This window comes from Alexandromys fortis, unplaced genomic scaffold, assembly GCF_014885135.2.
Source record: "Alexandromys fortis isolate MF-2015 unplaced genomic scaffold, M_Fortis_MF-2015_v1.1 scaffold_52, whole genome shotgun sequence".
NCBI lineage: Eukaryota > Metazoa > Chordata > Mammalia > Rodentia > Cricetidae > Alexandromys > Alexandromys fortis.
In genome coordinates this window covers 5174654-5202597 of record NW_026067929.1, presented here as the reverse complement: position 1 = coordinate 5202597, position 27944 = coordinate 5174654, and the positions used below count along the sequence as shown (strand labels likewise).

Sequence of the window (27944 nt, the reverse complement as noted above, 5' to 3'; positions counted from 1 at the left end):
AGTGTGTGAGGGTCCCGTGGCAAAGGAGCCCCTCTGCCTGCACAACCCGTCTTCCCGGCCAGGTGTTCTGTCCAGAGGGCGTGGCCCCACATTTCCATCTCATGCCCCACCGATTTTAAAGAATATTTTCTGTATTTATTCTGTTGGATTGTTTGAGAAAGGTCTCACTTTATAGTCAAGGCTGACCTCAAACTTGAGGTTCCCTTTGCCTGAGTCTCCCAAGTGCTGGGGTTATTGGCTTGTGCCACCATGCCTGGGTCATTTTTCCACTTCACACACACACACACACACACACACACACACACACACACACACACACACACACTTTAGTGCTATAACTCCATTCTGGAAGTTATATGATATCTATAAACTAGATGGCAACCTAATTGATAAAGGTGAAATAAGCAATAGCAACCGGATCCTATCATTAGCCATTATGTCAAGGTCCAGCCACCCTTGTAGTGAAGTTTCCCATTAATGATTCAGGATGTGAGCTTAAATTTGTAATGACCTTCTGGGTAATTTCAGGTTTAGTGGGGGCGGGCTGCTTCTTGTCAAATCCAATTAGATCATTGGCATTTGCCACATCGTTGGCGATGAGCTGAGATGAGGGTTCCTTTCCTTCTTGCTCCCAAGTGTGCATTTAGATGAGCTTCACTGTAAGCCGCTTGTCCATTTTCTGAAAACTCACTTAAATTCATTCCTAAGGCGGCAATTGAACACAGGTCTAGGCACTTGGGATGAGTCCAGGATGAAGCGAGACGGTTTGCCTCAGGAAACCATCAGCCACGCGCATTGCACACCCTATTGCAAGGTGCGGAGGGCAGGTGAAGGGACATGGGTCTGGGAGGGGTCACCCCATCTGCATCCATGGGAGCCATCAGGACCATGAGACCTAGTGATAGACAGCCCATGTGTTAGGTGCTAGCCGATTTAACTTAATACGGCTTGTTTCTTCAGAGCAGACAGGTGTGAATGGAGTGAGTTCTCGTATCCATCGCTCTCCAAACTAAACTTAAGCCATTCTAAGCTCAGTGCCCGCCTTTTTCACCGATTGGCTCACATCCCAGTGCCCGTCTTGTCATTGTGCACAGCGGGAGTTAACCCTTTCTTCCCAAACACAGGGAGTACGAGTTTTACATGATGGGCAAGACTATATATAACTGCCTTTAAGAGGTTCTAGTTAGGATCCCCTTATGAGCCGAGCAGGGCGTGTGTGGCAAACAGTGGCGCTTTCCCCTCATCCAGCCTGATTTCTCTCACTAAGTGGGCGGCAGAGGAGGGTTGCATTTGGTGCACAGCCAATCAAAGGTGTCCCCAAACAGGCTGAACTCTTTGAGGCTGGGGATGAGAGTATGAAGTCTCAGCTTCCACGCTGCTGCAGATGGACTTGGAGGCAGCGTTTATCCAGCATCTGGCTGCAAAGCAGGTGTGGAAACCAGAAGTGATTTGTTAGCCTCTCAGTGGCCCTTAGAAGCCAGATGCACCCTCCCTTCTGGTAGGGCTCCTCTCAGCACGTGGAAGAGGAAGAAAGAAAGCTCCGGGTCTGGCCTCTCCGTTCTGTCTGTGGAGACTCCAAGAGTTGCCCTGTGTATCAGGAGTGTTTGCTAACCATGAACATGTGAGCCACGCTTGGGTTTATAAAATGAAATATGTAACAATAACTTCATGGAAAAACAAGAGCCTTGGTTGAGTCTACTACCCCATTATTACCTGAACCTTTCGGCTCTTTTAAATGAGCCTGTTGGCTTCAGCTGCCCAACAGCACAATGCTTGCTCGGAAGATTTAAAGAGGTAGCTCTAAGAAACCTGCTAACTCGCTGCCACCTCCAGCTGGTGGGACAGGAGAATGGCCTGGTGCCTGTGTGGGGAAAGAGCCCTCTTCACCTTCTTGGCCGTGTTCTGTTGCTGCTCAACTCTCTTGACGCAAAACGCTCATTGATTTTTATTTGTGTTCATCCCTTGGGGCAGGGTTTAGTCATTAAAGGTGAATTACTGTGGATTGAAAGTCTGAGAGTAATGTCACACTCGGAAAGGTCTTCTATTCACAGGACAGTGACTGCGTCTGGGGACGCTGCCCCGGGAGTAGTTGACATGCCCCCCCTGCTTCATTTATTGTTGTTGCAGCCTGTAAAGGCTGTTTGTACCCCCAAAATAATAGTTCTGTGAGGACATACACTCAGATATTATCTAGTGTTTTAAAGGGGAGAAATCGTGTCTCGTGCCACAGCAAAGAGGATCTTGAAATACTGTGCCAAGTGAAAGAAGCAGGGGGCCAAAAGGACACAGCCCGCAGGACCCCACTGGCAGGTCCACTGCAGTCCCATTGTAGATTAGGACTAGAATGGGCGTTACCAATGGTGTGGGCAGGTGGGGAGGGGTGTTCAGGGTGCAGTCTTGATGCCAAGAGGAAAAGGCTTTGTCTCAGCCCTGGGAACACACTCAGCACTATAGAGCGGTACACTTCAGACTGGCAAAGGCGATCAGTTTGTTTCTCACCATTGTAGGTGGTAAACAACGCAGCAAAGAGGCCTCCGTGCTGAGGCAACGCTTTGGCAGCTCAGAAGCCTGTGAGCTGCAGCAGGTCTTCCTCTAGGAGTTTACCCAAAAGGATTCAAAACCAAGGATCTAACAAAAGCCTGTCTGTGGATGGTTGGCGCACCACATTGACAAGAGCTAAAAGGTGGCCCCGGGCTGGGTGTCCATCATCTGAAAGAATGTGCTCCATCCTTACGGTGCAGTGTTATCTAGCCGAGAGAATGAGTGAGGGCAGAGTTCTTACAACAGTAGGTAGAACTTGAAAAACGTTTACCAAGTAAGGGAAGCAGACACCAGCGGCCATAGTTCTGGTAATATTTGCAGGAAATGCCTAAAGGAAGGAAATCCATAGAGACAGAAAGCTGCTCACTGGCCACTGGTAGCTGGGAAAAAAAGGGCCCATACAGAAGGGTGAATTCATGGGTATGGGTTCCCTTAGCCATGGTGGAGTGTTCTAGAATCAGATAGTGACAATGGTCCCATAAGGAAATGAATTCAGTGAGCACTGCCACATTGTACAATTTAAGGTGGCTGAAATGATGATTCTTATATCCTAAATGGGAGGGAGCCCTGGCTGTAGCCCAGCCTCAGCTGGGAAAGAGCACACTCAAGAGTTGAAAGGATTTTCTATAGAGCTATGGCTGCCATCCCAGGCGGACCAGAGCTGTCCTAAGAGAAAGGGAAAGACAGACACTTGGACATGATGGTCTCATCAGAAAAGGATCAGGGCGGCTGGGCCCGGTGCACACTGAAGTCCTGAATCATCACGCATTTGTTCTCTTAGGCTAGAGGACTGCCTGTGGCTAGATAGACGGGCCACATCCACACAAGCGGTACCCGGAAGATGAAGCAGGCATCTCTTGTGTCTGGATTTAAAAGCAAGAAGGTGCTAATGCCAGGAGCCCCGTACAAAGCCATTTGTCAGAACTGGGTCACACGACTGTCCCTAAATCTAGCGTGCCTAAGATTCTCTTAGACCCAGAGTTCTCAGCAGAACGAATAACTGGCTCAGAGCCACATGGGGACGATTCATCCTCACAGGCGCCCTTGGCACTAACTCATTAAGTTGCTAGAATGTCACTGCCTACAGTTTTCTAGCAGATACGCGCGTGGGACAGAGATAGGACACCCCGCTGGCCTCTTGGGGGGCCGCCGCCCAGCTCCCAAGTAGACACAAGGGGGCTTATTTTTAGTTATAAACACCCTGGCCTAAGCTTGGCTTGTTTCTAGTCAACTTCTCTTAAGTTAACCAGTCTACGTTTTGCCTCTGGGCTTTGTCCTTTTCTTACTCCTGTGTATCTTACTTGCCTTCTTACTCCTTTCAGGCTGGGTGACTGGGTGGTTGGGTGGACGTCCTCCCCTCTTCCAAATTCCTCCTTCTGTCTATCCTCTCTGCCTGCCAGCCCCACCTATCCTTGGGCCTGCCTCGATATTGATCATTCAGCTCTTCATTAGGACCATCAGGTGGTTTAGATAGCAAAGAATCACAGCTTCACAGAGTTAAACCAATGCAGCGTAAACAAAGGTCACACACCTTAACATCATGTTCCCCAACACAGAAGGCCACGCCATCCCCTTTACGCGGCATGCAGCTCCCCAAGGCTTCAGGCCTGATACTGCAGATCGTGGTCAGGCATTCACTTTATAAGCAGGGTCCACTTGTGGTTTGCCATTTGAGCCTAGGAGGCTGGCAATTTTATACTTTGCTGAGTGGACTTATCAACACAGTGGAGAAGTAAAACCAGTGGAGGACGTCTAGGATTGATCAGCCCCTAAGAAGACCTCACGTGGGGACACCCAAATGGAATCTTCCTAACTGGTGACAGAGACAGCTGGGCCCTGGAGAGACATACGTGCACCGACGCAGTGGAGGTGGGTGGGTGTTACCTAGGCTGACTGGCAGGCTGTCTAGGTAACCTCACGGACTGTGTGTCAGTGAGGTCACCTCACAGGGTCTGTCCACCCTGTTTCACTCACTGGAATCTGTACTCTGCACGCATTTCCCCGAGGCTCTGAGAAAATGGAGCAGAAGGTTGTGGTACTCTTGTGGTCATTGTCACCTGTCCCTGGGTGGAATCTAAATCTTCCCTGAACCTTAAGGATCCTCTGCTTTGATGTTTTGGAGCATGGTCAGCTCACTAAAACTCAGGACACACTGTCAAGACAAGTAGAAACCCAATACAAATGAATAACAATGCCAGATTACCAGGAGGTCGGTCAGAAGCACACAATTCATAAGAGACTAAGTGTAAATAAATATCAGTGGCAAACAAATAAAAATAAGACCTCACTTTTCTTGTATGAGAGAGAGAGAGAGAGAGAGAGAGAGAGAGAGAGAGAGAGAGAGAGAGAGAGAGAGAGAGAGAACCAGGCAGGCTAGGGAGATGGTTCAGTCAGTAAATCCTTTGTCACATAGCATGAAAACGATGTTCAGTCCCCTGTACCATCCCAAAAGCTGGGCATGGTAGTTTTTGCCTGTAATCTGTTCTCTGGGGACACAGAAGAACCCTGGGGCTTCCTAGCTAGCATAGCTGAGCTGCAGAGACCTAGGTTCAGTGAGATGCCTGGTCGCAAGCATAAGAAGGTAGAAAGTCATCCAGGAAGAAACTGTATCAACCCCCAGCCTCCACTTGCACACACCTGGGCCAGGGAGAAAGTTTCCTCCTCCTTGCTACTGTTTCTTTTCTGTTCCTGCCTCTTGGATGGCTGCTGTCTCTGGATGCAGAACCATCAGACCACCTGCAGACTGAGCATGCTTGAATCCTCTGCTTCCTGCTTCCGAGGCGCCCTGTTGAGCTCTCATGCTGGAACCAGGGAATCGGCACTTTCTCCTGTCAGGAAAAAGTCCCCTCCTCACCAAAAACAAGGCCACAGCCCCATTCCTCATACACCTCACACCTGAGTACTGTGGTCCCTCCTTAGGTCTGAACGCTGTGGCCCAGCAGGCTGGGAAACACTTGGACTTGTGGCCCACATAAGTACCTGGGCTCCCTCTGTCACAGCACTGACTTGATGGTGGCTGCCTCTCTACTCACAAGCTCCTGGAGCTGCCTCTGTCATATCCTGCCATGTCAGCCACCTGCTGTCCTGAACTATTGACAGTCAGTTCTGGATACCTCACAGTTCTGCAATCTGGATCTTTAGGGCCAAGATGGCATTGCTGTGTGCAGAGGCTTTCCAGGCCTCAGAGGCTTAAGCGCCATTCCTTCGCAGGTCCGTCCTGGATAGAGGGGATAGAGTCACCCCTCATCCCTGAGACAGCTGCTGGTGTCTCAGTCAAGGAGAGCTGTCTCCATGTCCCCAGAGAAGACAGGGGGATGTCACCAGAGCCCTGTGCAACATCAACCAGCCTTATTTCAGGGGTTCCCTCCTAGGAGGGTTCCACTGCTTGCACAGGTGACCCCTGGTGCTCACGACACCCTGATTTCAGAGACTGGAACTCTCCAAGGCTGTGGCAGAGAAATCAGGAGGGAGAAATACAAATATGGGGAAGTTTGAGTCAGGGTCAAAGCGACGACTCACAGCTGGGAAAGCCTGTTGTGACCCTAAGTGGGGAACACAAAGCATGCCTTAAATGAGAAGGGCAGAACCATCGGGCCACAAGCAAAGACAGACGAGGAATGAAGTTTGTTTTCCCTGGGCCAATCTGTTCCATGTGAGACTATAGATGGAAAGGAAGGAGGAACGTTCTGACTCTGGCAAGACAGCACCCACAAAATGGTAGCATCAGAGAGGCAGGAAGTAGGCAGGATAGGGCAGGGCAGCGGGCATTCTGCAATCCCCGGGTATCTTTGGGGTGGTTCGAACTCTGCCTGTGGGTGCAGATCTGTCCTCCTGAGAGGCCTCGACAGCCCAAGCCAGGGAAGCAAAGAGCCTCTCCTCCTGCAGCCTCTCTTCCCCAACGCCCCCCCCCCATGAGCTTGACTCTTTCCTGTTAGGCGTTACAATTTCCTTTTCCGTCAGTGACTACGTGCATGATGCTAAATTAGACAACTGAGGGGCATTGTCACCTCCAAGAGTCAGAGTGATGCATGGACCATTTTCAGCCTAAGCAACGGAGCCTTGAGCTGCCTGGGATTCTGGTCCCTGGCCCCCAGCTTGTCTCTGGAATCCTGACCTGTGACTGCTGGGTGGCACAGGCAGGTCACTAAGCTTTGGTGCCTGCGCCCCTGTCCAGAGCCCAGAATTTTTACCCGTGTCTCTTTCCCTGCTGACTCTTGTGGTGGAAAGAAAACGAGATGAAAACAAGGATCTGTGGTCGTGAAAAATGTTCAAAGCTCAGCGTGCTTTAGTGGCTCCATATTTGTGAAGTTCCTGAACCCCGTCTAAAGACTGGAGGAGACCGCAAAGCAGAAGTTGGGCTACAGACAGCTTGCCGGTTGATCCTTGCAGAACTCGCTCTGTGGGGAGGCTAGTTTCCAGTTAGTTAGAAATTACTCTGCCCCAGAATTAGAGGTGCTGTAAAGTTTTTTAATTTAAAAAAAGTGAGATTTATTCATTCATTCATTGTGTGTCTGCGTCTTCTGTCTGCCAGTGCGTGTGCACCGTATACTTGCCTTACGCCTGCCAAGGCCAGAAGAGAGCACTGGCTCTCTGGAACTAGAGTTGCAGGTGGTTCTGAGCCTGTGAGTTGTGGCAGCCAAACCCAAGTCCTCTGCAGTAGCATAAAGGGCTGTTGACATCTGCACCCCCCCCCCCAGACTCGTGCTATGAAGGCTTCACAGAAAATGATTGTGCAACCTTTGTACAGAGCACAGGAAGTGCGCGCTGCGCCCAGCAGGACGTTAGTCACACCTCACAGGGCCACTTTCGCGCTGTACGTTTTTCTTCGCACCCCCACAACGCACCGTTTGTAGTTGGACATCGGCTGAGTCCTCTTCCAGACAGACGCCTGCCAAAGAGTGTGATGTGCAGCCCCTGAGATGCAGAGCTGGATGGGCAGATCCCCTCTTCAGTGTCTAGCAGAGAAGGCATTACCGTTTTGCACTCTCAGGAGAGTGAGATAAAGGCCTGTGATAAGATGCACAGCCGCTGCAGCCCAGAGAGTTGATGGGAGCCTGATTTCCCACTTTTATTCCTTTACCTGAGTGTCTGGCCTGGAGCCGGTGACAGAGTCTCCCTCAGGAAAGGGCTGTGGTAATTAGCAGTTCTAGCTTGCAGTCTCCCTTTACTGGAAATGCTCAGCACCTCTTGTGGGCTTTTTGTGTCTTTATCGCTGTACTGATTTGTTCAACCATGTACATGTGTGTCGGTATACATGTGTGCAGGTAACTGTGGGGACCAGGGCCACCAAGTCCTCCGGAGTGTAAGTTACAGGTGGTCATGAGCCATCCAACGTGGTGCTAGGCGCCAAACTCGGGCCCTTGGGAGGAGCAGTACGTGCTCTTAACCACTGGGCCAGCCCAGGAACTCTTGACTTACCGGTTTATCTGGGTCTACTTAATGGGCACAGCTGCAAGCGCCGCCTTCCCTTGTGGGCTCTGCCGTTCCCCAGGGTTCCAAGGACACACAGGGCACACACTTACCCACAGCAAGTCGTGGTCCTGGTAGGACGGCCGAGAGAGAAAGGACTGCTGTTTTATTGTTGAGTGGATCTTACAGAAGGCATTACGGAGAAATGCAAGTCCTGCTAGAAAACCTGGGCTGCCAGCAAACTATGAGATTCACAAAGTATAGGTGTGTGTGTGTGTGTGTGTGTGTGTGTGTGTCTGTGTGTGTGTGTGTGTGTGTAGTTAAGTGTCCAGGGGTTTGTTTAATTTTTTTTTTATTTGAGGAGGTACTGATACAGTGTTTCCTCTGTGTCAGGGTTAAAGGTCTCCTCACATACTGCCTGAGAGGGACTGATACGCAGCTGCTTTCAAAGGCTTGCTCTTCCTTAGAGGTGACGTGGTGGCCGGAGGAAACGGTGACACACTGTGCAGGGCACGTCTGTCTGCATTGCTTCACCACTGACAAAGCCATCAATAAATACAGCTTTGAGGGGTGCTGTCCCTGACCGTGTTGGGGCTTTGGGGCTGCAGTGGCTGGGCACATAAAGTGTAAAGAGGATTTTTTGGGACATCAAACTCTGGCCACCCCATGCTGTGACTTTAGTGACTGATACCCAGCCCTGTGGGCTCTCTCCCCACTGGCACGGGTACCAGGCGCTGGGTACTGGGGTGAGAAGGCCATCGTGTCAGTGGTTAAAGTGTCTTCATAGTGGCTTCCAGCCTGGGTGCAGTGTGGCCTCCGACAGCCACCCTCCTGCAGAGTGAATGTTTCGGGTGGCCATGATAGAGGGGAGCTAGGTTTTAAAGATTCTTTCTTGGTACCCGAAGACACCTAGACTTCAGTTTATGTTGTACACTGGCTTTGTGTTTCTGAGTTGTTGTTGTTGTTGCTCTTCTTCGTCTTTTTTCTTTCTTTCTTTCTTTTTTTTTTTTTTACATTTTTGGGTATATTTATTTTCTCACTGATTCTTTATGAATGACAGGTAATTTCTGTATCTCACTTTGATACTCTTTTTGTCCCTAAAATTTGGTGTGCAGTAATTGCATAAGCCCATTGGCTATCACGTTTGCAAACACTGGCCGCACTGCCTACTAAGCCAGGCCAGTGTTGCTGTGAGGTGGACACCAAGCAATCCTGGGCCAATATGTGTTTCCCCTGTTGGAAAAATTAACGTTGTTTATCTCTGCTAAATCCGGGCACGATGTGTCAAGAGACACGCTTGTCAGGCCCAATTTAGGATCATCAGATTAACTATTCCCTGTGACAGGTTGACATGCAGAAAGTAGTAAATAGCTCGTGCTGAATTCTGCGGTGGGCTCTCCTGGTGAGGGGCACAGGTGATGAGCTATGCTGGCCTCCCCCCGCCTGCTGCGGTCGTTCCATGGCGTCAGAGAACGGTTCCTCCAGACTCGAGTCACCCACATGCTCCGTGATGCTTGCGTTCAAGTGCCATTGAATTGCTTGAGAGGGCTGCTGTTTCCCTGGTGTTAACCCAACAGCTATTTCCAACAAATGCCTGTGGGGGAGCAAAGGGCTAGAGAGATGCCGCGGCGGCTACAAGCACTGGCTGCTCTTCCAGAGGATGCACGCTCAATTCCCAGCGCCACACGGTGGTTCACAGCCATGTCTAAACTCCAGTTCCGAGGGACCCAACACCCTCTTCTAGTCTCCAAGGTCACCGGGCATATATGTTGTGCACAGACGTATAAGCAGGCAAAACTACCATTCACATAAAATAAAATAAAATAATTTTTAAAGAATTTTTGTGGGTGGGTGTAGCTCAGTGGTAGATAGAATGTTTGCCCAACACCACCAAAATTAACAGACATTTGCCAGGGCCTCAGGACATTGCCAGTGGTGGGTCTCAAGGTCAACAGATGTCACTGGGGACTCATCACTGACCTGAGTCTCCACCTCTGAGCAGAGGAGGACCCCTTGCAGGGGAGGCACACTGCCCGGCCTCAGTTCCCCCTTTCATTTTAGAGCAGGGAAACGCTGAGCAGACGGAGGAGTTCCCCCTGCAGTAAGAGTCCCCGTGTTTTTCCCACTCCCATCCAACAGAAGGCTCTCCTCTCTCCCCACCCTAGTCACTTCTAAGTGAGAGGTAACCGTCACCTCCCTGGCTCCAGGGCTGTGTCTCTACGCGTACCCTGAGCAGGCCTACTGCCTGGAGGGACCGCTCTTGGTGTTCAGACAACCCTCCACCTCTGGGGAAGAGTGCAGCGTGGTGGGTGTGTAGCTAGGAGAGGGGGAGTTAGGTGTAGTGAGCCCCAGCCCTGTGGGACCGTGGAGAGGCATCCCATACCCTGGAGCCCGAGGTTCTGGGTCAGATATGAAACCAACTAAGACTCTGTCATGTGTAACGGTGCAGCATGTTATGGCTGATGGTCCTGGTCCTTCTCAGCGGTGACCATGCACTGATGGCTTATCAGCTGTGACCTGCTCACTTACCCACAGCTGACATGTTGTTCCGCTGAGAGGGACTGGGACCACTCGTGTTCAAAGCATAAAGGTACAGCAGCTGACAAGCAGCCCAGCCTAGGTTTCCATCCTGGCTCGCCCTTACCACAGCCTGGGCATTTTCCCCTGGCCAGGCCACAGGCTCCAGTGAGAAGCACCATCTGCCCCCAGCCTCCAGCTAAGCCAGGCAGAGGGCTGAGAATATTCTTTGTACAGCATCATCTGAAGCCGGCTTCTTAGGAAGCTGGTCCTAATAAGCCCTCCCGTAAAGAGCCTCATGGCCAGGGGTTCCTGGACATCCAGCAAACACCCTCCTCCTACAGCACATCTTAGATATTCACAGTGCACCATGGCATGGGGTCTGCTTAAGGGGAGGCCCTGGCCTCAGAGAAAGCACTAAACTCTTCACCCCACAGCACTTTCTGGTCACTGCCGGGAGGTGGGAGAGGGTGGGAGACCTCCAGTGGCAGCATCTGCATGGTCTCGCCTGATTGCCGTGCCCCTGTCTGGGACTCCACCACGTCTGGGTCTTGCACACCAGGCAAGAGTAACGCAGTATAGACAGGACAGTCTGTGCATCGCTGGAACTGGGTGGGCCTCTTGTGTGTCTTCTGTAACAGGCAGCTCCTGTCAGTCTTTGTAGAACTGTGTGTGTGTATGTGTGTGTCTTCAAGAGACAGATAAGGACCCATCTGTCATACCCTAATATCAGAGAAACCAAGAATTAGGTGTCGTGGGCGACAAGACTGAGGTTGTACATGCAGCAGCTGAACAGAGTCCTGTGACCACAGGCTAGACCCCGCCATCTCTCAGCCTGCTCTTCTGTGTGGGATGAGGTCAGTGCTGTGTGTCCCTGGCCTGTGACCACAGGCTAGACCCCGCCATCTCTCAGCCTGCTCTTCTGTGTGGGATGAGGTCAGTGCTGTGTGTCCCTGGCCTGTGACCACAGGCTAGACCCCGCCATCTCTCAGCCTGCTCTTCTGTGTGGGATGAGGTCAGTGCTGTGTGTCCCTGGCCTGTGACCACAGGCTAGACCCCGCCATCTCTCAGCCTGCTCTTCTGTGTGGGATGAGGTCAGTGCTGTGTGTCCCTGGCCTGCATACATAGGAGGCTGGTGGACCGCGGACAGACAGACAGTCATCAGTGAAAGACCATAAAGCCACAAGCCAGAGTGTTCCTACTTAGTAAGGTCAGCGCAGAAAAGAGCAGGCCGAGGCTGGCAGTTGGGAAGGTTGTGCCCATCCCTCTGCCTGGCAGGTGGTTTTAATTGAGACTCCAGTGTTGCTGTTTGCAGATCGTGTGTGGGATTGCACGTAAGGTTTCTAGGCAGTCCAAGATAGTTTTGCCATCTCGTCTCTGCCAGGTTCATTCCTCTGTCTTAATGGGTGGCATAGAAAAACGCAGGCTACAGAGAGCAGAAAGTGCCAGTGTCTCCAGGGTAGGCAGATGAGCAATGCAGAGGGCTTGGGAATCTGCACCGTTTTAACAGTTCCGAGCTAGAATGTACCTGCTGATGGCGGTGCCACTGAGGTGAGCTCCAGGCCCTATTCCTCCTCCTCAGGCTGATGCTGTGTTTTTCTGTCGACAGATGAATAAGTTTTTAGGTGGAGTGCTGCGAAGGTCCTCCCCCGAGGGTGCTCTTCACACTTACGGAGCATGTGCCCTTTATAACACTTGGGAAGCTAGGGGCAGTGAGGTGGCTTTAGTGAGGAAAAAAGCACTTGCCTTGCAAACCTAATGAGCTAAATTCAATCCCCAGAAACACCCGCCCAAAAAAAAAAAAAAAAAATCCTGGATGCAGGGGCGCTGGAATCATAGTGCTCCTTGAGCAAGATGAGTTAGAGACAGGAGAATCATCCAGAAGCTCATGAACCAGCCAGCCATGGGTGCCCCAGAGCAGCCCAAACAGTAAACAGATAGCTTGCTTCAATAAGGTAGAGTGAGAACCAACTCCCCAAAGTCGTCCTCTGGCCTCCACCTGCACGCCGCCGCAGCGCACACATGCCTCCACAACACCGCACCAAGGTAACAAATCGTTTCGGCAACTCTGGAAGCCCTGGTGGTTCCTGGTAGAAGAAACTGGAGCTGCAGTGGAAACTGAGACAAAGTGTTGCGAACCAAGTGCGCCTTTTCCTGCCCCGAGTGTCTGAGGGACATGTTCTGTCCCTTGGTCCAGCAGAAGGCTCTGATGTCTGCAGTGCTTCTCGCTGACGCGTTGAGTGCTGAGGGCCACTCTTCTGAAGACTCTTGACTCTCCTGCACCCATGCCTGTCTGTCAAGACGCCACTGGCACATGTCCCAGGATGCTAGCTGCTGCTGTAGCCAGCAGGGCCTTGTTGTACCCGTCCATTATGAATTATTGAATTGCATGCATATTTATAGCGACTTCCTAGTAGTTTAATAATTTATTCATCCCGTATGGCTCCTTCGGTCTATTGCTTTTAATTGTTCGGGGAGTCTTTTTAGAGCGAACTCTACCAGGTTGTTCTCTCAGAATGACACTTCCAGAATTCTAAAATAGAATCCCACACACTTGTCCCTGGTTGGAAACACCTGCTGCCCAGTAACTGGGACTCCAGACAGGAGCCCAAAGCATGTTCCGGGCCCACACACATGGCTTCTGCTACAAGTCTGTAGGAACAGCCGGCTCTCTTCTTAGCCCTGGAGATCAGGATACAAACATGCATTACACACTGCCCTTGAATTTTGTGTAAGATGAGACAGATCTAAGGTATCATCTATAAGAAGAAAAGATCCTTCTGTGTCTCAACAAGTCAGCTTCCTGCCGGGGAGCATCCTGTCCTGTCACTGTGGCCCCCAAATAAGCCATTCCTCACAGACTGCACCTCCCCCCAGCTCTTGCCACTCTGTTTGCATGCAGGTAACTGAACCCAGTAGTTGGAAGACATCCCCAGGTAAGAAGGGAGTCTGGCTGTGGAGACAGAACATCCCAGATTTTCAGCTGAAGACAAGGCGAGCACCCACACATCTTTGTGTTGAGAACAGGTCTTGGACACAGTGGTCTCGTTTGCACTGAGTTGAGTCTCTTGTCATGAATGACATCGCACAGTAAAGACGTCAGTTTCTTTACATGACGAATGTCTTCCGTGCCTGAGTCTGATGCTGATCACCTGGACTTTGAGAACCATTCCAGATTTTTAGAGAAGTACAGGAAGAGAAGAAAACCAGCCATTGCTGGCCAGTGCCATGAGTTCACATACGGCATGGAGACAGGCTTGTTTCCTATTGAGTTTGACTCAGTGTCTTGAAAGTGGCCTTCAGTTGGACACACTTTGTCCTTCTCTTCCTTTCTGCCCCCACCTGCTGTCCTTATGGATTCAACTCCTGGCCCCGGCCCCATTCTCCAGTCCTCTGAAGAAATGCTCCTTAGCCTGAGCTCATGGTAGGCAGAAGGTGGAGCAGAAACTGGGGGGAGAACCCGTTAACGTGGGCTCCAGGGCAGTGCCCCATTGCCCGTGGATCCAGCTCAGCTGGGTCATTAGGTAACTAAACGAAATCCGCGCATCTCCAGCTACGCGTTTCCAAGCTTGTGAGGCTGACAGTGCACAGCTAGCTGCGTACATTGCTAACCAGGGAACAGTTAAGCCACCTCTGGTTCCTTAACTCCCTCTGTGACTGAAATCCTGTGTCACTCTCTGATGATGCTCCCGGCTCCTAAGGAGCAGCTGTGTGTGCCAGGCAGTGTGCTGGGCACTAGGTGCACAAACGCCCCAAAGTCCCTGACCTTCAGAGGAAGGCAAGGTGCAGAAGCCTCCGTCATATCAAGTCTTGGTTAAATGGGAGGCTCTTGCGGAAACACAGCTGCCTTGGATCAGTTCTGCCCTTGGGGAGTCAGGGAAAGCCAGAACGGTAGCAGGTGTGGTAGCCTTTGAAGTTGGTGTTGACTAGCTGGCTCGAGCATCAAGGTCAGAGTAGGCAGAGGAAATATGAGCATTTACAGCCTGAGTAAAGATGAGGCTGTTCTGGACATGTGTCTCGACTTGGAATGGCCTACAGTGTGTATGCCTTTAATAAGGAAAGGGGGCGGTGTCCATCACTACCCCTGAACAGACTGCCCTGGAGGCAAGGCCACCCTGCAGAAGACCCCAGGACTCCTGAGTGTTTCCCTGAATAAAGTGTCTTCTCCCTCTGCTGGTCATCAGGGAGACAGCAGGAGTTGGGAGTGATTTCACTTGTTAAATTGTTTTAGACAGATACAGTGCCGTCTGCCGTTACAGTCATTTCTGAAAGCAGCAGTGCCGAAAACGTTTGTACTCAGGTCCCGAGAGCCGTCTCAGGCTCTCTCTCTCTGTCTCAGCCCTGTTACTGAGCCATAAAGATGCTGGGGGTTTCTTTCTGTTCCAGTTGGTCCCTTATTGAGGCAAGTGCCAAGGAAACATACCAGACTGCATCCCGAACGTGGACAGAATCCCTGCTTCCCACGCGTGACAGAAACACATTCAGGGTTAATCCTCCTGGTCCATCTACACCAGCATTAATGAACAAGCAACAGAGATACGAGCATTCTCACCTGGGGACGTCCACTCATGCCTCATTTTAAATGAGGAACAGATCGTAGAAAGCGGGCTCTAGAGCTAGTGAGAGGACTTGGCAGGTAAGAGCACCTGCCGCCAAGCCTGAGTCTGATCCTGGGACCAAACCAATGGAAAGAGCGCACCAATGCAAATGTTCCTCTTGCATGTGTGCCGTGACATGTACATGTTCACACACCTGTATATACACAAACGCACGGCATATACACACAAAATAATCATAGGATTTTTTTTTAAGAAAACAAATGTTTCAGGTCGCCGCTGTGTGCCCTGCATCTCACCAAGCTCCAGTTCTCACACAGGTGTCGTCTCTCCCTCTTGTCTGGTTCACCTCTAGGAAGTCCATACAGCAATCCACACCCCTGCTGCTACAGATCAGGGGACACGGGACCTGGGTGTTCAAGGACAGTTCCGGTGTCAAGCATTCTCCCTGACTGTCCACACATGACCTGAGGCAGGTGGTCTCTTCAAGGATAACAAAATGCAAAACTAATGTAAGATTAGCTTCCCAGGAGAGTGGAGACCCCTTTCACCCCCACAGAGAGACAAGCCCTGAGTCCGCACCTCCCTTAGATCCCAGAACCTTCCTGAGGTTGTACTCCATTAGGTCAAGCCTGTCTGCATTGCTACTCCTGGGACACAGCACCCAGCACTGTGAACACTAGGGATTGCTCAGGAACTGTGGGTGCATCGGGGGAACACAGGTCCCCACAGGCTGGCTTGCTGTGTTTCATATCCTAGGGCTGCTCTGGAGCCCCACATGGTACGGCTCCCAGCTAGAGCTGCTCCTGCACTGAACCTATGTGCTCCCCAGTCCTGGCAACTCCCTGCCTCCCTGCTTCCTGTCTGTTCAAGTTCAGCCCCAGCCTAATCTGTTTCTCTCTCTCTCTCTCTGACACACACACACACACACACTACATCCTGACCATAATTTCCCCTCCCTCCATTCTTCCCAGTCCTCCCCCCACCTCTCCTCTATTCCCCTTCAAAAAAGAGCAGACCTCTCAGGAAAATTAAACATGTCATAGCAAGTTTCAACAAGACTAGGCACAAACCCTCATCACATCAAGGCTGGACGAGGCAACCAGTAGGAGGAAGAGGGTCCCAAGAGCAAGCAAAGGAGTCGGAGACACTCCCCCAAGAACACCAAACTGCAACATAACGTGTGTGCAGAGGAGTCGGAGACACTCCCACAAGAACACCAAACTGCAACATAACATGTGTGCAGAGGACCTAGAGACTCCTCCCACAAGAACACCAAACTGCAACATAACATGTGTGCAGAGGAGTCGGAGACACCTCCCACAAGAACACCAAACTGCAACATAACATGTGTGCAGAGGACCTAGAGACTCCTCCCACAAGAACACCAAACTGCAACATAACATGTGTGCAGAGGACCTAGAGACTCCTCCCCCAAGAACACCAAACTGCAACATAACATGTGTGCAGGGGACCTAGAGACTCCTCCCACAAGAACACCAAACTGCAACATAACATGTGTGCAGAGGACCTAGAGACACCTCCCCCAAGAACACCAAGCTACACAACCGTGACATAGTGCTAGGACCCATACAGGCTCTATGGTTGTCACTTCAGTCTCTGTGAGCCCCTAAGAGTTGTGCTTAGTTGATTCAGTGGGCCTTGTTCTCATGGTGTCCTTGACCCTTCTGGCTCCTACAATTCTTCCTCCCCTTCTTCTGCAGGGCTCCTGAATTCCACCTAGTGTTTGATTGTGGGTCTCTGCATCTGCTCCCATCAGTTGCTGGGTGAAGCCTCTGGTGACAACTGGACTAGGCACCTATGTACGAGTATAGCAGAATATAGTTAGCAATCCTTTCACTGAGGTTTTTGGGTTTTTTGTTGGTGGTGGTTTGTTTTGTTTGTTTTTTTTTTTTTTTTTTTTTTTTTTTTTTTTTGGCTGTGGGGGGTTGCCAGTTATGTTTGGTTCTATCCAGCCTCTTTGTTCCTGGCCATCCAGGAACAGGCATGTCACCATGGGCTCCCTCTCATGTTGGACCAGTCATTGATTGGCCACGCCCACAAGCTCTGTGCCATCATTAAGGCAGTCATCTTGCCGGGAGGACAGTTTGTAGGTCTAAGGTTTTGTGGCAGGATTGTTGTCCCAGTCTTACCCCTGGAAGCCTTGCCTGGTTACAGAAGATGGACAGTTCAGGCTCTGTATCCCCTTCACTAGGAGTCCTCACTAGGGTCACCCTCATAGAGTCCACGGAGTTTCCACATCAGCCCCCAAATGTCCTTCAGTTCCAGTCATCTCTCCCAGTATTCTCTCCCTCCACTCCCCACCCCAGTTTGACCCCTCCTGTCCCCGGCCCATCCACAACATCTATATTATTTCCTCTTCCCAGAGAAACCCATGGGGTCCCTTCTTGAGCCTCCTTATTTGCCAAGTTCACAGAGATGCTGTGGTTCGCCATGTACCCTAAAAATAACTCGATGGGATGAGGGGACAGACATCTCAGTAGAGGCTCTGTCTCATGGGAATTCTATTCATCCTTTAGGACATACTCAGGGTTTTCATGGTTTCCACAGAGACTGGCCACACTGAAACCGGACAATTCTGTTTCTGGAGATTCAAAACGACCGTCCGTCTCAGCTCCTGGCTGACTTCATAGGTTGTTTCACTGGCTTCCTGATGATCTAAAGTGGCCTTTTGGGAAACAGTCCTCATCTTTACCCCGTCTGTAAACAGGGCCCCTGGTGCTTGTCACTGTCTTCTTGCTAGGGCAGAGGAGGGAGAGGACATGATGAGGAGAGAGGTCAAGCCCCACCCCTCCAGCTGCTGAACAAGCAGGAAACCCTGTCATTGTAAAGCGCGACCCTCGAACCTGGATTTTATTTCCAGACGTAACAATTAACACCCGAGTTTTCAGTACCTGCCTAGTCAGCACCAGCGATTCTGTGGACTTCCTTGTCATTGAAATTCAAAAGAATGCCCTAAAAACATCGCTGTTTTCAGAAGCAAAGATGGGAGAGCTCTAAGTGCTGCTTACTGAAACCACGGAACCTGTAAAGCTTCTAATGCCTGTGTGGTTTTATACACGGCCTGATGATCACACAGACTGTTCTCAGGCTCTCCGGGTAACAGCACACAGGCATCTCCTACCCCGTTCCAGCACGCTTTCCAGACATCACTACAGACAGGTCCCAGTCCTGGCTCTTCGTGTGCAGGGGCTGCCTTCCACCAACCAGAACCTTTCAACCATAGTTCACCTCCCACCCCTCCTCCCGCCCACCCTCACCTCCTCCCCAGCCCACCTCCTATCCACTCCTCCCAAAGGGTAAGGCCTCCCATGGAGCATCACCAAAACCTGGCACATTAAGTTGAGGTAGGACCAAGGCCCTGTCTGCTGCATCAAGGCTGAGCATGGCATCCCACCATAGAGAATGGCTCCGAAAACCTAGCTCATGCACCAGGGCTAGATCCTGGTCCCACTGCCAGGGACCCTAAAATAGACCAAGCCACACAACCGTCACCCACTTGCAGAGAGCCTAGTTTGGTCCCATGCGGGATCCACAGCTGTCGATCTCGAGTTCTGAGTTCCCCCGAGCTTGGTTCAGCTGCCTCTGTAGATTTCCCATCATGACCTTGCGCACCCCCCTTGCTCATATAAACCCCTCCTCTCTCTGGACTCCCGGAGCTCGGCCTGGTGCTTGGCTGTGGATCTCTGCATCTGGTTCCATCAGTTACTGGGTGAAGGCTGTCTGATGACAGCTGGGGTAGTCACCAATCTGATTACAGGGGAAGGCCAGTTCCTGCGCCCTCTCCACTATTGCTAGGAGTCTTAGCTGGGGTCATCCCTGTGGATTCTTGGACATTTCTCTAGCACCAGGTTTCTCCCTCACCCCGTAATGGCTCCCTCTATCAAGATATCTCTCTCATTGCTTTCCTACTCCTCTCCCCACAACCGTCCTGTTCCTTTATATTCTCATCCCTTATCCCCTTCTCTCTACTGCCCCTCCCAGTTTACCCAGGAGGTCTCATCTAATTCCCCTCCCCAGGGCGATCCATGCCTCCCTCTTAGTGTCCCCCTGGGAGGAAATCTCAAGTTACGGTTCAGAAGACAAAATTAATTCCACCGTTGCCCCCAGATGTGAGCTTGCAGGCAGGTGTGTGCTGCACGCAGCCACAGGGTTATTCGTTTAAGCCTCCAGCTGTCGCACGAGTGGACCTCACTCCCATTTTACAGACAGATAATGAAGCCAGGAAGCTGCCCATCTGGCCCTAGGGCCTCTGTCTCCATAACCCACACCCTCTGTGCTCCAGGGTGGTGAAAACACAGAGACAGCCGTGCTGGACTTGCGTGGCCTGGGGTCTCTCCTCCTCTACGGTGGGATGAAGGGAGTAACTCTTGGGCGCCAAGGTCATCACCACACAAGGTCATCACCACGTCTGGCGTCTGTGAGGAGAGGTCAGTCATGGAGGATAGATGATGACTGTCCTCTGTGTCAGAGAGAAGCAAGAAAAGGGGGAAGAGAAAGGGTTCGAAGTTTTGGCCGTAAAGAGTCCTAGCCAAGAACAGCTTTCGGGAACTCTCTAGTGATAAAGGCGAAGGTCACAGGCCCTCCTGAAGCAGCTGCCAGTTCTCACATTGTGTCCTGAGTGAGTGTTAAGTAGAAGCCAAGCTAACCCTCACTCAGCCCTGGGAATTTAGCTTCTCTTATGTGGAAGGTTCAGCCTTCAAGATCCAGTCAGCCAAGCCTTAAAGAGAAGTGCGTTAGAGCCCCAAGCAGGAGCTGCTGCATCACACGGGGCCCTGGCCCCAGCCACCTCTGGACACTTGGGAGAATGCCCTGGACTTAGGATATCTGCAGGAAGGAGTAGGCACTTAAGGCCCCACTCCAGTGAGGAAATTTCTCCTCGTTGCCAGGCAGCTCTAAGGCCAGACCGACCATGAACATCTGCTAGCCCTCTTGAAAAAACACGGCCAGTTGCGTGTGTCCTTCTATCTTGGGTTAATCCCACTGGGAGTGCTCAGGTTGAGTTCCACCTCCACTGAGACCCGCCTGACAGTGATTCCCTTAGAAAACGCTAGGCTTCCTGATGCTCTGAAAGGACCAATGGCGCCACCTGGTGGGGACATGCAGAGCAGGCGGGACGCAGCCTCAGCCAGCACACTTGAAGAATGACATTACAAACCCAGCCTGGGTGCAGTGGGGTGAGACAGGAGCCTCCGCGCACCAGCCATACTAATGAGTATTCAGGTGTCCGTGAAATTAATAACCCCAAGTCGTAGAAGACCAGGCCAGAAAGGTATTAAAAGGACAGAGAGTGGCGGGAAAGGACTCTTCCGCCTGTTTGTTAGGAGATGCTTTGAGAAACACCCCAGGTGGGAACTCTGGGGACACACCAGGCCACAGGTTCCAAACAAAGCTGAAATAAACTCCCAGGGTTTGCTCCCAAGGTGTCATAACTCTGCGTCCATGCAAAGGGTAGTCAAGAAGTATGCATTCCACCAGAGCCACCCAGCAACTGGGCCTCTCTTTCAGTTTGTCCTTCTTCCTCTCAGCATGGAGTCCTCGGTTTGGTTTTTTGAGACAGGGTTTCTCTGTGTAACGTGTGGTTGTCCTGGAACTCACTTTGTAGGCCAGTCCGGCCTCGAGTTCTGAGATCCACCTGTCTCTGCCTCCCAAATGCTGGGATTACAGGTGTGCACCACTGCTTCCTGCCTAGTTCCTGGAAATCTTACTAGGTGATTTTAAAAATTGGAGAGGCTTGAGGCCAAGGGAGGGTAGGGGTGGCTGCCATTTCTTGAGAGAAAACAATGGTGAGTCTTCCAAACAGCACTGGCCAGAAAGATTTCCATCAGAGAAATGGAGCCTGCAAAGTAGATGCTTGTGGCTATAGACCCTCGGGCACGTAGGGGCGCAGTGCACGGAGCCCTGGAACACTCGAGTCCAGCTCCGTACCACAGAGCTCCTCCATCATGAACTTTCCTTTGAGCTACCCGATCTTCAAGTGTTGTCCTTGAGCTCCCCGTGGGTCCTCAGCTTATGACCGTCGCTCCCCCCACCCCCCAAGCCTCCTTGTGATGGATGGGATAGGAGAGGTCATTTTTACCCCTGCGGTCTCCTTCCAGCTCTCAAGCCCTTGCAGTCATTTAAGGTTATGATGGGGAGACTCAGGGAGTAGTAGGGTGCTAAAGTAGGGACTGAGAAAAGGCTTGTCTTTAATCTGCCCTGGAGCCACATCTGTTTCCTCCTATCCTGATTCTCACACCTCCTGTCACTCAGTGCAAAGCCCCGCCCACCTGTCAAGCTTGACTCAGCAAATACCCACAGGCCTTGGCTAGAGTGGAGATAGAGGAGGCAGGTAGAGGGATAGTACCCAAGGTACAAGCCTTGCGGTATGATCAACTGTTCTTGATGCCTGGGAGCAGGTGCTGATGGGAGGTCCCTGGTAACCTGGTTTCCAGGCAACTTGGATAGCAGCTATGACATAGTAATTCAGAGTTCCAAGCCGTTTTAACACAGTGAATCTTGGGGCTAGGATGGTAAGTTCCTCGGTGTGCAAGAAGGGGTTAGACTCATTCTTTCCAGCCTCTTAGTATTTCCTCACCATGGTGCCAGGACAACAGCCCTCCCCAAAGACTCCTCAGAGCTGGCTGCACGTCGGACAGATGGGCCTGGTGCCTTTGCAGCTGCAGCTCCCAGGGCGGTCCCTGCCGGAAGTAGCCAGCACGTTCTGAGACTGCGCATCTGCAGCCCCTTTGCTATGTGGGGAGGTTTGGAATTAGCGAACTGACTCCTCTCTGCAGTTAAATTGGCATGCGGTAGAGAAAGCTCTGACCCAGTTAGCCCCACCACAAGCAGTCAGCGAAACCGAGAGACAGCGGGATGTTTCTGAGCTGTAAGGTGAAGCTTCTCCTGGAGCAACAGAAACTACTTGAGGAATTTCAAGTGGTTTTGCTATAGTCGCTAGGATGTAAGCATTCGCGCACTTTCTAAATAGTAAGACCTTTGCCTGCACACACACACACACACACACACACACACACACAGCCTAGCTGTGGCTTCCAGATGCAGAACTATGGGAGGTGGCTGGAAGCTCACGCAATACTTCTAAAACCATTGCCTAGCAGGCCTGGCTTTGAGCACAACAGCGTCCCAAGGACCTCCCTTTGGTCCCATGTTCTGGCCTAGTCTTTCTGGGCTGTGACCTTGTCCACAGTCTGCCTCTGAATGCCTCCCACATACTGTCAGAACAAAACACAGCTCCTGCTTCAAGCGGAGTAAGAGAGAATTTATTCCAAGAGCGTGAATATGGATTCCCTAGAAGTTAATATGGTCCAGGAACACGAGTTTGGATTGCTTCCAATAAATTGTTCAACCACGGAAGCAGCTGCACAAACCAAAGAAAGTCCTAAACCAGTGCATTTGAGTGGGAGAGAGGTCAGATGGCAAAGCCCTTGCTGTACAAGTGTGATGGCCTGAGTCCCAGAACCCAGCTCAGAAGTAAGGTGTGGAGAGTGCACTGTGATCCTGTGCTGGGGACATGGGTACAGGCAGATCCCTGGACTCACTGACCAGCCGGCCAAGCCGGCCAGACCTGCTCTACACACGCTAAGCCAGTGAGAGGACCTGTGTCAAACAAACATAATAAATAGGGTGGACGGTGCTCGAGGAATAACCCAGGGCTGGCCTCTGGCCTCTGTACACACAGGTACACAGACATCATTGTGCCTACCAGGTTCATCAGGTAGGGAAGTGGTCGTCGTCGCAAAACGGCGTTTGCACTGTAGGTTTCAGACTGTCTGATGACACCCTTGGGGTCGGGGTTGGTGGCAGCTAGTGGCCTAGTCGGGCTTAGTTAACACCTTCCGAAGTGTCTGTGTTGTAGTCAAAAGAGCAGGTGCAGAGGTAGGCTATGAGGGGCTTTTAGAGCCCAAACTCATTTAGATCCGCATCTCAAACCCAGGTGTGGCTCTGCCGGGGACGTTAGTTCATGGCACCCCGCTCCCTACTTCCAACTCATCGTGGCGTTTATGAACTGTGCACCATGCATCTCCCCAAGAAATCAGTGCCCATAACCAGATTTTATATGTGACATACGCCTGCCATATCTCAGATCAGAAAGCAGTTTCTGACACAGTGTGATTACTTTTGTAAGAAAAAAAAAAATGAAGAAGAAAAGAATACGACCAGATCCACAGGAATTGGGAAGGAGAGCCACCACTGTCGCCGCGTGAGACTGCAACAATTGAACGTGTTTGGGCCCATCTCTCTTCCCTCAGGGAACACGTATTACTTCGATGCTATATTCTGCCCCTCAGTACTGTAGACAGTTTCAGGGAGCTTAATATGAATTAAGGTGTTAAGAATTGACACTAACACAAAGAAAACGTATACAATTAATATGTACTAATAAAGAAGTTTTAAAAACACAAAATGCTGGGGCACTACAGAGAGGTGGATCCTGGGGCTCCCTGGCTGTCCAGCCTACACTCGCCAAGTTCAGGCTAGAGAGGGGCTCTTTTTTCCCCGTGTGAATCATTCATTCCCCGTGTGAATCATTCATTAAATCCTCTTTTCCCCATCTGTTTTCCAGCCCGCCTAAACCAACAGTGTACATCTCCGGTGTTATTGCCCGGGTAAGTGTGACCTCTGCACACAGACAGCAGCGCGGCGCGGTCCTGCACCTGATCTGCTCCTGGAAGAGTGTGGGCGTGTGGACTCCCATGCAGTCTCTTCTTGCCTATGCCTTTAATAAGCACCAGTGCTTCAGTGGTGCCCACAGCTGAGCACCTGCCTGCGTGCTGCGGGTTCACCTGACACCGCAGGCTATGGCTCCGGGCCTCAAGTAACCTGGTCTGCACACGTTTTCCCAGCGTCAGTACAGCGTATGACAAAGGAGGCTTACATGAAATACCAGTTCAGCATGCCCATGTGTGTCCTGCCTGACTGCTTTTGTTTGCTGGCCCTCGGACTACACTCATGTTTTCTGCCACACCATGTACCTTTGAGGAGGAAGCCACCATTGCTGGGGACAGCTTTGCCAACAGAGCTGTCACAGCCATCTACGCCCTAGGGCCAGCCAGCCCATGGCAGGTCACTGTCTGCATGGGGCCGGATTCAGTCCTTGATTTCACGGTTCTGTCTGCCCTTGCCCAGATCAATCCCCGCTGTTGGCATAAGAAGCTGAACATAGCTCCAGGCTCCCCGCAGGCGGCTTCTCCACCCCTTCTTCCCCAGGCCTGCCCACAGCCCTGCTGCCAGATCCTAGTTTGAGACTCTGCATTTGGCCTGTCTTGCTCCCGGTTCAGATGACAGAAGCAGACCTAGAAAGGGTCTTCTCCAGGCAAACCTGCAGGCACCATCACTGTTCCCTCAGGGGCCCGAGCCTCTGCCCCATGGTTCTGCTGGCCTGCAGGGCCTGCTTAGCTGCAGAGGTAGCCTGATACCCACTCATCCCCAGCCCTGCAGCAAAGGGTGGGGCTGGGTTCAGAGAACTGTCTCTCCACCCCTTTCACTTCCTGTTAACCAGCTTGTGTACTGTCTCCTCGCAGGGTGACAAAGACTTTCCCCCAGCGGCTGCACAAGTGGCCCACCAGAAGCCGCATGCCTCCATGGACAAACATGTTTCTCCAAGAACACAGCATATCCAGCAACCTCGCAAGTGACTTGCGCCCAGGCCCCGGCGCCCTCTGCAGCCGCAGCACCCAGGCCCACCCCCTACGAGGCTCCCCTGACCAAAGGAACTTGCGCTTTCCGAGAAAAGCCTAAGGCAAAGCAAAGTGAACCCCCCCCCCACTGTCTCAGATCCCCACATTTAAAACTAGAGAGGCTCCAACTGCAAAAGTTTTCCTTGAGTCCGAGTTGTGTGTCACTGAAGTGCCATTGGCAGTACATGGCGAGTCCCGATGAAGTCCTCCATACTGGCAATCACTTCAAGTCCTTACTCTTGGTCCTAAGAGGAAGAAGCCACCTTGGGGAGATTTGATAACGTTAGAAAAACAAAATACTATGATATGGATTTTATAAATTGTGATTTCTTCCTGCCCTAGCATACCCTATATTGGCCCCGGTCCATGGCTGCAGAATTCCTGCTTTTCTGAAAAGTTAAAAGGCTCCTTTAGCCACACATAGAACCTTCTGGAATGCTGCTCACAGTACTCCTGGCTGTCCCGATGCTCTGTGACCTGCAGCATCTGCACCACCAACCATTCTGGAACTCTTGACCAGGCCTGTGCCATTTCACGGAAGGAGGGGCGGGCTCCTTGAATCTTACAATCAATTTGGTATCCCAGGAGTGGGCTTAACAGGGAGCAGGACATGCACCTGTTTGGTCAGTCTCTTCGTTCTTAATTACTGAAGGCCTCTTCAGTGCCAAGAACCAAGGCTCACGCTAGAGACCCAGGCTTGGGTGTAGCACTGCCGTGGAACCCACAGCCTTGCTCTGTCATATTGGACCAAATACAGGAAAGGACCTTAGAGCAGGTAACACCAGGTCCCCTGTGCAGACCTTCTCGCCTTCTGGTACCTATCTCCTGAAGCGTCCATAGTCCCTTTCAGTTCAGCAACCTGAGGGGCTGCCCGTGTTCCATGTACTCTGAGCTGTCTCTGGTTTGCCTCTGTGGGCTCTAGGTCACTGAATGTGGCATGTTTCCCTAAATTTAATAATCTTAATGACATTGAGAATATGTTGATTTTAATAAAGCTCCTGCATTCTGCCTCGGTCTCCCTTTTATGTCTCAGAGATTCCCTTTTTCAGCTCCCCAGGGCTGCCAGCTGTTTCAGTGGAAGTACAGACAGGCACACGGGATGGATATCATCAACGCCGACTTCCCGCACAGAGCTGAGCTGATGGGCATAGTCGCCTCTGTAACTGTCAGAAACGGAAAGGCTTAATTCAGTTGATTGACGTGTCCTGCATGGGTCCAGCAGCTGGCCCTGTGCCGGGTAGGTCCTTCCAGGGCAGAATTAAAAGAGAATTAGTAGTAGCAAGCCCGGGGGTGATGCTGAACAGCTTCTGATACGCACGACACTTAGCTATTTCAGGTCCTCCCAGACAAGAAAGTCCTGATTGCTAAGGCTGAGGCCCGGGCATCAGGCCGCTGAAGTTTCCCCACCCACAGCGAGATGTAAATCAAGGAAGACTTGAGAGGCTGGGAAAGGAAGATCAGGAGTTGAAGGCCACCTCGCATGTGGCCGGTTCTGCACTTTGGAGAACCATCTGGTCACTCGTGGAGGCCACTGTCGCTCTGCGTGTGTCTTGAGTCATAAAGAATAGTAATGTTGATCTTCACTTTGCATCCGGGGACAGAGAGCTGTTCTTGGTAACTAAGTGTGATCCGCAGACACCATAACAGCCCTGAACTTGTCACCTGTTGCAGAACTAGCCCTGGGACGGACAGGCAGAGAGAGAAGACAAAGGGACAGAAGTGCTAGGGCCCCACACTGAGCGGCTGTCCAGGGTGCAGCGTCTTCTGCTGTTTGTGGTCCAGTCGCATGTCTGCAGTCTCCCTATGGTTCAGGATCACCTTACTGCGTGACGTGTCAGTGAGCGTGTTCTAGTGTGAGGGGAGATAAAACGGATCTCCGTGGTCAATAAGTCCCATTAATAATCAAAGGCCTCTGATAAGATACACCGATGGCCAGTGAGCACATAAAAAGGGACATATCCTAGCTGGGCCCGGTGGGACATGCCTGTAACCCCAGCACCTGAGAGGCTAAGAAAGGAGGATTGTGAGTTCAAGGCTGTCTTGTGCCGCATAGTGAGACCTTATCCCAAGGAAATTAAAAGTAAAAAATAATAAAGTAAAAAGACGTTCCTCTTTCGTCATCAAGGAAACCGAATGTCGACCCACAATGAAACACTGCCGCAGGAAAATAGCTAAAACCAAGGTCAGACCGTTACAGGTGCCGACAGGGGTGTGCAGAAATCAGAGTCCTCTTAGGGTCCAGCTGGGAGTGTGAAGTGGCGCTGCCCCTCACAGAAAGAATCCGGCAGTTCCATGAGCAATTCAGCATGACACTACCAGCTACTTGCTGCTAGGCACTGGGCTTTTTGATTAGGTATACTCATACAAGAGACTACAACTCAACGATAGGAATGAAACCTATCACGGATGAACCCAGAAAACTATGCCAGTCAAAGAAGACGGTCACCAAAGATCACAGGTTATATAAGGTCACCCCTGTGCAAGGTCCAGAATGGAAATCTAGAAGAAGGGCAGCCAGGATGTGGGCAGAGGGAATAGGAAAGTCGCAGCTAGGAGCCATAGTGATAGCTCAGTTGAGAGTGTTCGCTGGTCTTGATGAGGACTCAGATTCAGTTCCCAGCAACCACGCTGGGAGGCTCAGACCTGCCTATATCATTCCAGCTCCGGGAGATCTGAGGGCCCCCTTCTTGCCTCTCTGCACACCTGCATACATGCTTGCATACACACGGAGAAACACGCATGATTAAAAATATGTGCAATGGGAATCACATCTCAATAAAGAGTGTTTCTTTAAAAGCCACGGTCAGCATCCGCATTGTTCTGAGCCTCAAGCCTCTGGTCACGTGGCTGTGGGGAGGAAGAGCCGCTGCCTGTCTGGTCACAAAGTGTGAGAGGCAAGACTGTTGCCAAGCTATTGGGGACCATGGCGCTAACAGGAACGTGGCTGGAGAAAGGACTTGGATGGGAGATAAGAGACCACTCGTGGCTGACTCTTACGTGGCCTCAAGCAGGGCTTCTGATCCGAGTTTGACAGGTTGAAATGAAGACCGGGCGAGATGCCAAGGCTGGCATGGAAATGCTAATGAAGGTTGGGGGTTTGGTGAGGGAGAGAGTGTCGACACTCCCCTGGAAACACTACAGAGGTGACCATGGAGTTGCCAGGGAGGCAGGATGGAGGCATGCCAGAATGCCCATATGGTAGATGAAAGACTGATCAAGA

General features: G+C 51.4%; 1 protein-coding gene across 1 annotated transcript in view; it reads left to right on the top strand.

The window, feature by feature from the left end:
* The window catches only part of Dap (death associated protein), a 39045-nt gene extending 13313 nt beyond the window's left edge, over positions 1–25732 (top strand). Inside the window, exons 3-4 of the mRNA XM_050144787.1 lie at positions 23611–23653; positions 24569–25732. Of these exons, the coding sequence (XP_050000744.1) occupies positions 23611–23653; positions 24569–24682 (157 nt within the window). The 3' untranslated portion in view covers positions 24683–25732. The remainder of the gene's footprint in view (positions 1–23610; positions 23654–24568) is intronic.
* The last annotated feature ends 2212 nt before the right edge of the window (positions 25733–27944 follow it).